Here is a 15,226-nt window from a genome sequence, read left to right on the forward strand (position 1 = left end):
GCATGAGGACAGTCTCAGAATCTGGCCCATGTGTGGGCTCAAATAAGGAGATGAGCAGACAGTCTGGATTCAACTAGTCTTCAAGCAGGAGTGATTAGAGGAGCCTTTCTCTTTTAAGATAATAAACACAGATGACCATTGCCAATACCTAATGCTTTGCATGGTGTTTCTGAATGAACAGGATGACGGCATGTGCAGTGACTATGAAAAAATATGTGGAGGAGAATGTTTCCCAGAATTCCTACACAACCATAAAGTACTTCATGAAGATGCTGAGCAGTGTCAGCGAGACCCTGATTTTCGTGTTCATGGGAGTGTCCACAGTTGGAAGGAACCACGAGTGGAACTGGGCCTTTGTTTCCTTCACTCTGCTCTTCTGCTTGATTTGGCGTGTGCTAAGTAAGAGGCAAATACTGCATTTTAACACAGCCAGCCTGGGTAGATGTGGTGCTTTGCGTCTTTGAAAGTAATCAGTGCAAAAGTAGGCTAGGAAATGTAGTGCTGATTTGTATAACCTGTTTAATAATGAGTTTAATAGGTGTGTCTTACTGACCAGGTAATTTCACAAATATTAGTACTGAACTGGAGGGTGCGGGGGAGGAACAACAACCAAAAGGTCAATACCTGAAGCTGGATTTTGTGATTCGGCGTGAAGGAAACTTTTAAGTAAAATTAAACCATTTCCATCATTATGTTGATATTTAGGCTGGCCATATGTTATTACTGTGTTTATTCAGGTAAGTGGGTTTCATAATGGTTACATTTTAGAATGTGGTTAATTTAAGATGGTCCCTTATCTATTTTTGGCAATTTGAACATTTCTCTGCAATTTTAATCAGAGAGAGTATTTTAGCTATTTAAATTTATTCTTAAAGTAGATAGAGTTCTATACAGTGTGAATCCAGATCCCGGCTCTTTGGCACCACTCCTGTAAAGCCTTTCTCTTGGCTTGGATGGCATGGGTGAAGGAAATCTCCAGGTGAGGTAAAATTGACATAACCAGCTTTACCCCAGCCCTTCCCAAGCTCTCCAGGGGTTAGGGTGAGCTGGTCATATGGTAAAATGGAAAAGCTGTGGCAGAACACTCATGATGCCTGGCTACTAATCCAGCCCTGAGGCTGCTCTGACATACTATGGTATTGAATTGGCTCCTGGTACCCCAGGATTGGGGAAGTGAAGAGGTAGCGTGCAGCTAACTTTGCCCCATGCCCTCTGGTCCTGAACCAGCCAGATCCTAGCATTGGGCACAGTGTTTTTATCAAGTAAATTTAAGTGTTACTATTAACTGATTACAATTCCCAAAACAACGAGGCAGTAAGTACATTGCATTCAGACACGATTATTCCTTATTTGAATGTATTTATATATCACTGAATGAAACAGGGCTCCTATGGAAAACATAGTATGTGTCATGTAATTAAAGATTGTACCATAATGCATATGCACAAGGGGGAAAATTAAGGTTGCAGAGGCAACCTTAATTCTGGCATTTCTTAATTTCTGAGTACTTGACTTTGCAACCTTAATCCATGATTTTAGTGTGCAGTTATCTATGTTTTTTAAATAAAGCAAACTGAAAAAACAGAAATTCCATCATATTGGGACCCATGTGGTCATCAGACAGGTTGGAACCTTTTGATCCACCTCACAGACCTCTGCCACTTGAGCTAATGGAATAACTGGTAGCAATAGTAGATTGACGTCCTCTATGTGGCCCAGCAGTAGAGGGGTATAAGATTTTGCCAATGGGTTTCACAGATATTTGCTGACAGTAGAAAAATTGTGAATCTTGGGGATCTTCCAGACTCTGGAGGGGTGTGTGCTCTAGTGGGTAAAGACTCTTCTGGCCTCTGCTTTTAAGTGTGACCCCTTCTGCTCCATCCCCACTAACCTGTCCCCATCCCAATTTTGTCTCTTTGCCACCCCCGGCTCCTCCTTCTCCCACTCCATTCTCCTCTCCTCAGGCTTCTCATCGTATGTCATGTTTCCCATTGAGTTCTAGTCTTCACCTCTCAACTTGCTGACTAAGCCCAAAGCTCCCCGTCCACTCCCAGTTTCTCTCCTTCCCTACATCTGATGCCAGTCTCCTCCCCTGTCTGCAGCTCCTCATGCAGTCTCAGTGTTCCTCCCTCACAGCCAGCTGAGCCCCAGCCTCTTTGCCCCAGCTGCCTTCACCAAATCCCTGTCCCAGTCTCCTAATCATAGGCTGGGATTGGTTGGGCAAGAAGACTTTCTCCCTCTGTTTCCTGGCTCCCAGTCATAGTCTCCTTGCCCAGATATTCCCAGTTTTTCTCCCCCTCTTTAGTCTCCTTGTCTCCATCTGCTCCTCTCCCTCCTCCTTGATTCAGCTTTTGTCCCTTCTGCATTCAAATCAGGTGGCTTTCTTCTCTGCACTGCGTGGGTGCCGGCGGGGGTGGGGGTGGGGTCGCAGAGACCACAGGAGAGACAGGCTCTGTGCTCTCCGTTACACTGCCTGGCCTCACCCTGGGAGCAGCTGGGATTAGCCACTTTAGGGAAATTCCAGCTTTGTTCCTGTAGCCCTGGTCCTGCAGCATGCTCGTTATCTCTGTGGGGATGGTGCAGGCACAGCCTGGTCACACATTGGAATAGTGAGAGGATGGACTAGGTTCAATTACTCTGTGATGGTCCATGCAGTCTGTTCAATGCTAGGAGCTGTGAGAGGCTGGAGCATGCTCGGTGAGGATGGAATCCTAGGAAAGTTTAAGGGGGAAGATGAAGAAGTCTATACTGAGCATGTGCAAACTGAGATTTTACAGTCTTATAACTTGGCCACACGTGAGCAATTTTTAATGGGTACAGCAAAAGGCACATCCCTGACACAAAAGCCACCTCCCTACTAAATTTCAAGTCCCTGTTCCAAAGCATGGGGGTTTTAGAGCTTTTCAAATAAAGGTCACCTGTCAGCCTGAGTCAGATGCCCAGCATGGAAAACTTCAGTTTGACAAAGCTATAAGCAACTGAAAAAACAGGATCTCATAATGGGAAGTGCCACGCAACCTTTGTAGTGTTACGAGGTCAACAATAATAATCCAATAAGCTTGTTATAGGGTTGATGTATAAAATGGATTTTTTCTACTTATAACGGTTCATTATTTACATCAGTCATGGTGCTCATATGAAATGTAGATACAAGGGCATTTCATTAAGAAAATAAAGCTGTTGGAAAAGGGCCCAAGAGGGTAATGGAAAAAAACAAGCAAGCCACTAAATATGCTGTAGGCAGAAGCTGCAGTCCACACCCAGCCACATAGAATCATAGAACTATAGGGTTAGAAGGGACCGCAAGGGTCAGCTCTGTCATATAGGCTGTCACATTAGTTTTACTTTTAATTAAAAGCAAAACAAATCAGGAGAATTAAGCAGCTTCCACTATAGCTGTTTTGTTACCAAATGCCTTTAAAAGGAGTCAGTGAAGAGCACTGGACTGTGACTCAGGAGTCCTGGACTCTATTCCTAGCTCTGCCCTTGGTTTGCTGGGTGATCTTCGGTATGTCTTTCCACCCCTCTGTTACTCAGTTTCCCCTTCTGTAAAAAAAAAAAAGCACTAGATAAAGACATAGGTATTATTATTATTATTATTTTATTATATGCAACTGTCAAAACTGTTTGTCAAGGCTGCTTCCCCACTTTGAACTTTAGGGTACAAATGTGGGGGCCTGCATGAAACTTCTAAGCTTAACTACCAGCTTAGATCTGGTCCGCTGCCACCACTCTCGATGCTAATTCCCTTCCCTGGGTAGCCTTGAGAGACTCTTCACCAATTCCCTGGTGAATACAGATCCAAACCCCTTGGATCTTAAAACAAGGAGAAATTAACCATTCCCCCTCCTCCCTTCCACCAACTCCTGGTGGATCAAGATCCAACCCCCTTGGATCTAAAAACAAGGAAAATCAATCAGATTCTTAAAAAGAAGACTTTTAATTAAAGAAAAGGTAAAAATCATGTCTGTAAAATCAGGATGGAAAATAACTTTACAGGGTAATCAAACTTAAAGAGCCCAGAGGACCCCCCTCTAGCCTTAGGTTCAAAGTTACAGCAAACAGAGGTAAACACCCTAGTAAAAGGTACATTTACAAGTTGAGAAAACAAAGGTAAACTAACACGCCTTGCCCGGCTGTTTACTTACAAGTTTGAAATATGAGAGACTTGTTCAGAAAGATGTGGAGAGCCTGGATTGATGTCTGGTCCCTCTTAGTCCCAAGAGCGAACAACTTCCCAAACAAAGAGCACAAACAAAAGCCTTCCCCCCCGTCCCCCCCAAGATTTGAAAGTATCTTGTCCCCTTATTGGTCCTTTGCGTCAGGTGTCAGCCAGGTTACCTGAGCTTCTTAACCCTTTACAGGTAAAAGGATTTTGGAGTCTCTGGCCAGGAGGGATTTTATAGTACTGTACACAGGAGAGCTGTTATTCTTCCCTTTATAGTTATGACACTGTTCAAGCACTGTTCAAACACACTGGTCTTCTACTGTGTGGGAAAATGTCTTGAGTAACTTAGAATGGGACCAAAATGCATTGGAGTGAAAGGGAAGAAGAAATGCTTGAAAGAATATTATAGGGGGGAAAGCAGGAAGAACTCTTATCTAGGATATCTTCAGATCACCTCAGTGGAAGGCTTGTCTAAAATACAAATGGTGGTGGATAATATCACTCATCTCATCTTCTGATCCTACTCAGCAAAGTTAAAATACAAAACATTTAGAAACCTACATTAGAATATTGTGTTAAAATTTCTCATAGGCATCACATTTATAATATATTTAAAAAATAGCCTCAACAAATGACCAGAAAAGAAGTTACAAGCACCCACAATTGCAAAGAAAACAGTGTTCATGGCTTAAAGGCTAAAGATGCTGTTGCACTTAAAGTATTTCTCTTTGTTACTTGGTTAACAATAGTTTTTGCTCCCTCCTAGGTGTGTTTGCTCTCTTTTATATCAGCAACAAGTTTCGGACTTATCCTTTCACCATTAAAGACCAGCTCATTATTGCCTACAGTGGCCTTCGAGGAGCCAGTAGTTTCTCTCTTGCATTTTTGCTTCCGATGTATCTCTTCCCTAGAAAGAACATGTTCATTACGGCTACGCTTGTAGTTATATATTTCACTGTGTTCATTCAGGTAAGTAGGTTTAATAATGGGTTCATTTCATACAATAGTGATGCCTAGAGGCTTCATAGTTAAGCTTGCACTGAGATTTGCACTTAAATCAGGATTAAATCCTTCTATTTTATACTTTAGTTGCTGGATAGTGTCTCCAGATGTAACACAATAACCCTTTGCTGGATAATTAATTTTTTCTTATCGTTTCAGTTAAATATTTAGTAACTTCACCACTGGAAGTATTTAAAAACAGATTTCCTTAAAATTCCTCTGAAAATTATGTTCCAATTTTTTACTTCACCTTGTACTCTGATATACAAGAGTAGTTGTTCCCCTTTTGTGTCATAACTAAGGCTATGCAGGATGGAAATTCCATTTTGTGAAGGATTTTGTGATTTCAACATTTGTCTTTGTTCTGATTAGGAATGAAACCCCACAATTTAGAAATTCCCCGCAAATGACAATCCTGAAAAAAATGTGTTTGGGGTGAATCATTTTATTTTTATATAGTCTTTTAAACTATTATATTACATTGTTTTTAAAATGAAATCAAAAGTTTTAAAAATCAAATCATTTCTTTCAAAAAATGTCAAACAGGATGCTTTGATATTGTTGAAACTATTTTTTCCCTCTGGAATGAAATATTAGCTTGGTATGAGTGGTTAGCAGGCCAGGTAGTTTACAGAAACTAATTCTTACTATTGATTAGAAAATGCTGATGAAAATCTAATTTTGATTTTAAAAAAATTGAAACTTTTTTTTCAGAACCTCCCCCCCACCTCCCACTCCATTTTCTATCCAGCTCGACTAATAACAAATAAGCCCTATATTCTAGACACAGTGATCAAATAAAAAATAGTCACTTCATCTTTTGCCTTTTATCTGCTTGTTTCAAACAATAATTAACTTTCTCACTCATTTTTCTAAATACAGGGAATCACAATTGGTCCACTGGTCAAGTATCTAGATGTTAAAAAGACTAACAAGAAAGAGTGCATCAATGAAGAGATTCATGTACGAGTAAGTTGTCTTCATTGATGAACTGTATCCTAGAAAGAGAACAAATGGGAGTTCCAATTTTGCCCAAGAGAGTTAGGCACCCAGTTCCCATTGAAATTCATTGGGCAAATAAGCCCCTTAGGCGCCTTTGCAAATCCCAGCCAAAATATCTTAATAAAAATATTGGATGGTGTTTGAGTCCAAAGAAGCTGTTGTAAAGTAATATATGACATCCTCTGGATATGGATGCCACCTCATTATAATTTCAAAACTACAGACTGGAACTTTTTATAAAGACACTGGAAATTTTAAAGCTATTTCCGCTGAGGTTGAAAACACATCAAGGTGCCTGCAAATTCTGGTAATTAGTAGCAGATTTACTTATACAGATCAAACAATCTTAAGGAAAAATAAAAAGATCAGAGACACTGGCATATGGAGAAGTTTGTCTAGATTTTTATAAAATTTTAGATTTTCTAAGAGTTGTTTAATTTGAATCAGTGTCTAAATTCCTTAGAATCTGGTCTTTGATTACCTAAGAATTGTTTTGACATTGATTTCATGTTATGACCATTGGTTTGTTGTATTTTTTTCTCTAGATGATGGATCACTTGAAGGCTGGAATTGAAGATATATGTGGGCATTGGAGTCACTATCAACTGAGAGACAAGTAAGAATGTTTTGTTACTGTCTGGTATAATAAAGTAATTTAGCTGTGACATATTTATCTACTCAAAGGTAAATACAGTAGGAAATCCACTTTGTGCTCTCAGAAGGTTAGATTAGAATGTAAATGTTAGGGATATGCGCCATATCCTGTTCTAAAATATAACCCGAGCTCTTGAGTAATCATCATCTTTTGGAGTGCAACATTCATATATGTTTCACTGCTGTGCCTCCTCAAAAACTAGGAGGAGATAAGTGTGATAGAGGAGGAACATGACATGCACACTCATGCCACATGCACGTGAAAGCCTGCAAACAGGGCCTAAATGTAAGCCTATCAATCTTCAAAGTGGCCCTTTAAATTGCAAGCTGCTTGAGGTATGGATCTGTCGTTTTATTTGAATGTAAATCACCGTGCAAACATATGGGACAATGTAGATAGCGCATAATAAAGTAATAAATAGTAATTTTTTCCTGGTCTCAGAATTATACTGCCTTCTGTATCTAGGAGAGAGCACAAAAGTGATGTTTGTATTAACTTAATAAAGGAATTATATGGGAGCAGCATTATACCTTCAATGGGTAGATGAGACAAGTTGTGATGTTGACTTGATGTTCTAAATTGCCATTTGATTTGTAACCTTTACATTATCAGATCTGAATGTGGAGATATACATATGATCATCAGTCTGCCCAATACATCTGCAAGCTCAGATGGTTGCTGTATAGCAGTAACACAAGCCTTTATGGGGTGGAATATCTTTTCTGCCTGAGAGATGGCCTTCATTTCAATAAATTTATTAACTATAGAATTCATATGTAATGGGCTAAAAATGGTCTTCCAGAGAATATATTGAGGATAACAATGGTGCATAGGCTATAGAATTCCCAATTTGAAGCCACAGACACAGTTGAAGGCATTGCAACTGAGATAAGCTGCATTTAAATTAAATTAATGGAGATATCCCATCTCCTAGAACTGGAAGGGACCTTGAAAGGTCATCAAGTCCAGCCCCCTGCCTTCACTAGCAGGACCAAGTACCAATTTTGCCCCAGATCCCTAGGTGGCCCCCTCAAGGATTGAACTCACAACCCTGGGTTTAGCAGGCCAATGCTCAAACCACTGAGCTATCCCTCCCCCCTGTCACTTCTCTCAGATCCACCCAATAGACCTGATAGGAGGAGTCTATGAATACTACTAGTAAGTTACTGTTTCAGTCAAGGTAAAGGCTAAAGAAACACATCATATGAAAGTATTTATATGAGAGTCATATAAAAATGAAGGTATTCCTTGCATTAAGATTAAATAATATGCTTTTAAGAATTGATTACCTTGGTTAACCGACACTCAAGGTAACTTCCTGGGACTAGAGAGCTCTGCAGAGCATCCTTGTTCACAGAACAAAGCAGAGCTGCGTACTTCTGTTATAGCAACAAATATTAAAAACAGTTGCTTATTATAAGAAATTGTATAAACTCTGTATTGCTTTTGATAACACTCTAAAGTACATTTATCTGCAATAGCAAACTGCCCCATAGAAAAAAAAATTATAAGAAGAGCTGCTGCTGTTTTGTTAAGCTAATGCCTGAAAGCCAATACACGCCTCAACACACACACGCACATTCGAACTTGTGTATGCAGCACATTAGTGGTATATTATAATATGCAGCGTGCATACAGACATCATTTTGCAGTCCATTCAATTTCTCTGGCATTCAGAATATTAGGACATATATATTTTCCCCTAATTGTCAGGATTTAAAATGATCAGCAGCATAATAGGACCTAACTACTGGGCCATTTAGAACATTATTGGTGTCTGGCTGAATAGGCCAGCATTGCTGTAAGTGCAGCTGCTGCTGTTATACCTTATTAGAATACAACATTTGTACAAAAGCATGAAAGACTGGCCCCTTTTTTCTTTTCGTACAATTGTGGCGATGCTAACACTCACCCAACCTTCTTTTTGAGATGATTGCAGTTTGTTTCTTTCTTTTGTATAGCAGATTTACCATCTCTGTGGACCAGTAGGCCATGCCCTTTGTCCTCCAACAGGTTCACTGGTCATTCAGCAGGCCACGGGCGCCTACAATTTGGCTTCAGTTTCCAACCTGCAATTATATATATATTTGATGGATGTTGTCAGCGAGGAAGATCCTTTCCTTTTTACAATTGCTTTTAATTTCTGTTTCATAGATTTAAAAAGTTTGACACTAAATATCTAAAGAAAATCCTGATCCGGGAGAACCAGCCCAAATCCAGCATTGTATCTCTGTACAAGAAACTGGAAATCAAACAGGCCATTGAGATGGCAGAGAGTGGGATGATAAATTCAGCTGCATCGACAGCTTCTCTCCAGTGAGTATCAGCTTCATTACAGCTTACCAAACGGGAAAGAGGGAGGAAGGGGGATGGGGGAATATGAAGAAATAGCTGAAGGAGACAAGGACTTTAAAAGAAATGTGACAAGAACAAGGTACTGGGAGGGGAGGAATAACTGTTTGGTGCTGGGACCTTGACATGTTCCATAGGAAAGGAAATGTTCAGCGATAGTTCTGAGTTTACAAAGAGGGAAAAGACTCACCCATGTTTTTCAGCAGCGACAGGCAAGCCTGCAAAGGCCTGGAGATTCAGGTCTAGACTCAGTGGTACACGCTGATTGCTTTGCACTGCTCCAGTGATGCAAAGAGGCCATATGCTTCATTTAAATTCTGGTTTGGGGCTGCTTTGTGTTGAAAGTGCAACACAAAGGAAAGGAGCGTACTGGTTTGTCTGGCCCTCAGTTCAGATTAGTAACCAGAACTCTGGGATCTGTAAATTTGGGTATAGCTCTCATGAGACCAGGCTCTCTTGTAAGTTGCTATTTCAGACTGGGTCAGAATGCCATAAGGACAGGCTTTCTTGTAGTATTTTGGTACTTCAGCTTCTAGTCTTGGCCAGAACTCAGGTTACTCCTGGGGGCATTCTGTGCCAAAAAAATTAAAAATTATGCGCGCAATATTTTAAAATTCTGCAAATTTATAAGACTACAGAATCACACCAGTTTCAATTATTTTGGTAATTTGTTTCAAAATACCGGTCAGTAAGTATGTTTACAACAATATAGACACACACAAAAATTCCCCCAGGAGTAGAGAGTTAAAGAAACTGTTATGACAACCCAGTTCCTGTTTATCTTCCTCTCCCCCCCCCCCCGCCAGAGCCTAGTAGGGAGGGCCAGACACCCACAACCCCTCCCCCCCCCAGAATCCCCCTGCAGGGGCCCCCCAGCCAATCAGGGCCAGCTCTAGGATTTTTGCCACCCCAAGCAAAAACAATTTTGGCCGCCCCCCCCCACCCCCCGTTTTTTTATTACCCCACCCCCGGCGCCGTCTCAACTCCGCCCCTTCCCCAAATTCCCAGCCCTGCCTCCTCCCCCCAGGCTCTCAACCCTAGGAGGGAGGAAGGGAGAGGGAGAAGCAGCGTGTGCGCCGCGGCCACTCGGGGTCTCCCCCTCCCTCCCAGGCTCTCAAACCTGGGAGGGAGGGGGAGCAGTGGCGCGTGAATCAGCTGTTTCACGCGCCGCGGCCGCTCGGGATCTTCCCCTCCCTCCCGGGTTTGAGAACCTGGGAGGGAGGGTGAGCAGCGGCACATGCGCGGCAGCAGCAGAGGTGAGTTAGGGCGGCCGGGGCACATTTTTAGGGGCGGCATGGCCCGCGCCAGAATGCCGCCCCTAAAAATGTGCCGCCCCAAGCACCAGCTTGTTTTGCTGGTGCCTAGAGCCGGCCCTGCAGCCAATACACCTGAGCCCAATCGTACGGCCCCTCCAACTCAGATACTCCCCCCAGAGCCCAGTTGTGGGACCCCCCTGGCCCAGATACCCGCATCCTCTTCCCCACAGAGCCCAGCTTGCCCCCTCCTTGTCCAGACACCCATCTCCCTCACTCCTTTCCCCTTCCCCCCGCCCCGACCCCAGAGCCCAGGGATCCAGAGGGAGAAATAGCCTGATGCTTGGTCCCAGGCTTGCACAGAGTTTCCTGTGCACCGCCATCTCCTTCCCTCAGGGCATGCTGGGAACTGCAGCTGCCAGGAACACTCTAGCTCCCTCCCCGCCCCCCAGCAGGGTCTTCTATGTGCAAGCTGGGATCTGCCAAGTCCAGTGGCCCTAGTGGCGGCTAGCACATTTCTGTGGGGGAAAGGAAATTCTGCATGCACAACATTAATTTCTACAAAATTCTGCATTGCGCAGGTGCACAGAATTCCCCCAGGAGTATCAGGTGCAGAGAGAGACTAAAAAAATAATGAAACATGCTTTCTGAACCTCCAAAAATGTCTGGTTTGACAGACTGGGATAGGATGGGGTTAGTTTTTTTACTTTACCCTATTGGCCATGTCTAGTTTTCTTAACTAACAGGCTAAATAGTGCCAATTAGCCAAAGGCCTTTGTTAGTGGGTGCCCAAGGGGGAGCTTCCTGCTGTACAGCAAAAGTGGGCTAATGGCTTCATGTGCTAGGATAGTGAAGTCTGCTTCCTCCAGCACGCCGAACCAACCCCCAGAGATACATGGAAGGTTTGAGTCTGTCCTTCTCCCCTAAACAGAGGAGCCAATTGAAAGGCAATGGAAGGCTACGTGAAACAGACTTGGTGAAAAACAAACATAATCCCTATGGAAATCAATGGGGCAAATACCCTCAGTGCAACACAGTTCCTTTGTTGAGATCAGTAAAACTGAATTCTGGATAAAACCTTATAAAATATAAAGAGCTGGATCATGAAAACCTTCACTCCAATGCACATAATTATTCTTATGCGCAGACCCACTGACCTCAATGTGACTGCACACGAGTAAGTATGTGCATGGGAGTGTTTCAGAGATCTCACCTAAGAAAAAAGTTACCTTACCAGAGTCACTCTTTAAACTGTTTATCTTGATCATGTAAAAATTCATTTGTTTGTTTTGAATTCTTGTATCATTGTGTAATGTAAGAGCTGGTCAATTTTTTTCTAAATCATTTTTTTTGGTGAGAGGATAACATTAAAGGAAGCATATGGTCATGATCTCTGTGAATTTTCCTTTTACTGTATGTCAGAAAAATTTCTGAGCGGCATGTGGATAATACAAATAGGAAGTTTGAAAGAAAAGTTGTGACACGCAAAGAACATTTTTATTTACTTTCTTTAAAAACATAAGACCAACCGATTGCATGTAGTTTTATAAATTCTCTCCTGAACTGAGTTTGTAGGATGAAAAATATCATTCTAGAATAAATAGTTTGCTCAGGTGGAATTGGATCTTACTCTAGGCCAGATTCTGATATTTTTTACTCACAATAAATAGTCCCTTACTTTTTAAGCAGCCAGTGGGACTGCTTGAGGAGAAAGGGGCTACTGAAGGTCATGGTATCAGAGTGAGTAATCCCATTGATTTCAGTGGAACAGCTTGTAGTGTAAGGCACTATTCAATGTGAATGAGAGTGGCAAAATCTGGTCCTAAATAAATAATCCTGGAAACTGTGGGTTTTGGAAAGAAATTCTGATGCATTTAATATAAAGCACATTTGGAATGCAATAATAACATGATACATTTCTCCTCAGCTCTTTTGATCAGTTGCACAGGCATATCATTGCTATCTGGGGTTTTCATGCTTTAGAGACAAGGGGAAGAAATCTCTCTGGCAATCAGGGCAGATCTCAGTTGAGCCTTCTGGATTCGCTCCAGGCTCAGAACTTCCATTCATGTCAGTGGGATTCCTACAGGTCGACTATGCATTAAGTATTTGTCCATTGACTGGGCAACAAAGCATCTAGATTTGAGATAAAATATAGCACCTAATTATACTGGCTTAGAGAACATAAGCCTTAGAAATGGGGATTTCAAAAGGCAAAGCACATCCAAGCAGATGCTGCAGATACCACATTTCTATGGCTGTATTTTAGACAATATACTTTAATCATAAGAAAGACAGGATGGGCTTCTTTTGAACTCACTTTTGCTGGTTTCACACTGCTGACTCTCTTTGGACATCAGGGGAGATAGTCTTGATGTACGCTGGTGTAAGCAGGCTCAGAATCAGACTGAGTGTTTTCATTGCCAGTGACACTATTACATATGCGCTATCCCACTAGGATGCTACTTTCTTCTTAGTAGAACTGGATGGAGAGTACAGAAAGTTCAAAATGTAACAAAAAATGTGGAAAAAATTAGATAAGGATTTTTGGGGAATTTGGTTTTTATTTTTTAACTAGCTCTATGTTTTTAGAACAAATGTGGCCAGTATTTTGGTTCATTCATGATCAGAATAGATTTTTTTTTGCCAACCCAGAGTTATAGCCAATTGCTATGCACCCAAAATGATATAATCTCAGTAATGTTTTTGCAAATAAAACACCTGGACTGGGCCCTGCAAGTAAAATGCAGGAAGTTGCAATAAGCATCAGAGAAAGAATTTTAATAAAGATGATTTTATGGGGTTGGTAACAAGTCAAACTTGTTTTAGCTGAAAGCAGGTTTTGAAATATATTGTATATTGTGAAATATTAATTAAAGGAGTGCTTATTAAACTGAAAACATAACCTTTTCTCCATTCCCCAGGTAGGCTCACTGTTATCAATGTGGCAGGTTAATGGCTAATCCCATGCAAAGAATATGCTTTTTATTTGGGCTTTAGAACAATACAGATAATCTTCATGTTGTTTGTTCTGTTGCTATTTCAGTTCAGCTGAAACTGAGGGCATTTTATTTGAGTCACCTAAAGAGCGAAATGATAACCACCACTGAGATGATTTAAGGCTTGATATTCCATCTACATCTGCATGCAGGGGGGAGCCAGATTGGGTTGATCTGGAGTGGGGAAAGTAGCAGGATGAAGTGATCTCTACATGATACCATTCTTCTCTATACTTTCCCAACCCTTTTTCCAATTCTGTGATATAAAATCCCTCTGCAGGTGCACCACAGGCTTCTGGTTCCATAGGTCTAGGGAGGGCAGGCCTGGACAAGAAGTGGGTAAAGAAGCAGCTATTCTTTGTGGCATCAGCCATGAGGGGATTGTACTGCATAGGACTTCAGTTGTCAAACTACGTTTCATGGACCATTGGTAGTGTGTGGACCACTTGACAGTGGTCCACAGAGAGTTTAAAAGCAGCCACTTCAAAAAACCATTAGCAATTTAAATGGTCACTGGAACAAACCACATGTCCATCTCTCCAATTTAGAGCTCTAATGTGTGCATTTATAAGTCCCTAGACAGGAGGCCAGGCTAAATGTGTCTTATTTATTTATTAAACTAGACTATTTAAATGGTTACTTTTTAAAAATATAGGGCTTTTTTCTATAAATGTTGCATCTTTTATGGCTGACTTGTTCCTTTTCTAACTTGCCATTTTTCACCTGTGATATATTTTGGATCACTACATATAGACAGTAGTTGATCTCAACAACTGGCCATTTCCTAGAGATGGGCCACTTTGGATCTTCAACACATTTGAATTTTGGCAGTGTTCAGATTCAAATGCCTGAACCCAAACCTATCCCTATGGCTTTGGTTTCAGGCTGGATGCTGTCAGGGCTGAATCCCCACTCTGTCACTCTGACTGCAGAAAGTGGGGGCTTGCAAGGATTCAAAAAATGAATACTTGCCACTCCAGGCTTGTATTAAACCCCCAAGTTACAGCTCTTCTCTGACCTTGGATTGGTAAACATTGCCACCACCCAAATGCAAAAAAACCCTGGGAACCAGGAAGGAACACTTGGGAATTCCTCCCTGTGGGGTACCCTCAAGCCCTTTCACACACACACCCTCCGAGGAAGAGCTGAGAAAGAAAACAAAGGAAATTAGCTGTTGCTACCAGCTAATCGAACAACATGCACAAACTTAGGACACCAAAAATCCAATCCTGTTCTTAAAAAAGGTAAATTTTATTAAAAACAAAAAGAAAGAAAATACCTCTGGAACTTAGGCTTTTGCTAGATTTTAAAAGTGCAATTCCAAAAATTAAGCACCGAAAATAGCTTTCTTGGGGGTTCAGCTTAAAGGTTACAAGCAACCAAAAGAATCGGGGGTTAGCATAGAGGAGATCCACAAGCCAAAATAAAGAAATAAACCTAAATAAAGAAATAAACGTATCAATCTAAACATTCCCTGTCCCCAATGATTCTTTCTAGGTATGGAAAATAATTTTTCATACCTGGTTCAAACCTTACACAGCATTCCTGCTTATAGCATGGCTGCTCTGGGTCCCTGCAGCCCAGAGAGAACAACAGACAACAAAGGGAAGTTTTTTCCCAATTTCAAAAAGTCCTAGCCCTCCCATTGGCTCTTTTGGTTAGGTGCCCACTTCCCCTTTTTTTCCCTTTTTTGTACCTATGCAGGGAGGCTTTTTAGCCCTTTACAGGTAAAGCAAGCAGAGAACAGCTACCAAAAGGGATTTTACAGCTAACTGGCTGGCTGAGTGTCCATAAA

At 41.5% G+C, this 15,226-nt stretch overlaps 1 protein-coding gene across 2 annotated transcripts in view; it reads left to right on the forward strand.

Annotated features, from left to right (window-relative positions):
* The window catches only part of SLC9A4 (solute carrier family 9 member A4), a 43,631-nt gene that overhangs the window by 16,397 nt on the left and 12,008 nt on the right, over positions 1-15,226 (forward strand). The window contains exons 4-8 of one of the 2 annotated variants that reach the window (XM_054010209.1): positions 182-399; positions 4,935-5,137; positions 6,053-6,133; positions 6,718-6,788; positions 8,982-9,143. In XM_054010209.1, coding sequence (XP_053866184.1) covers positions 182-399; positions 4,935-5,137; positions 6,053-6,133; positions 6,718-6,788; positions 8,982-9,143 — 735 coding nt within the window. Of the gene's footprint in view, positions 1-181; positions 400-4,934; positions 5,138-6,052; positions 6,140-6,717; positions 6,789-8,981; positions 9,144-15,226 lie in introns of both variants that reach the window. The other variant, XM_054010199.1, reaches the window with a different exon arrangement.

Source organism: Malaclemys terrapin, chromosome 1 (assembly GCF_027887155.1).
Source record: "Malaclemys terrapin pileata isolate rMalTer1 chromosome 1, rMalTer1.hap1, whole genome shotgun sequence".
Lineage (NCBI taxonomy): Eukaryota > Metazoa > Chordata > Testudines > Emydidae > Malaclemys > Malaclemys terrapin.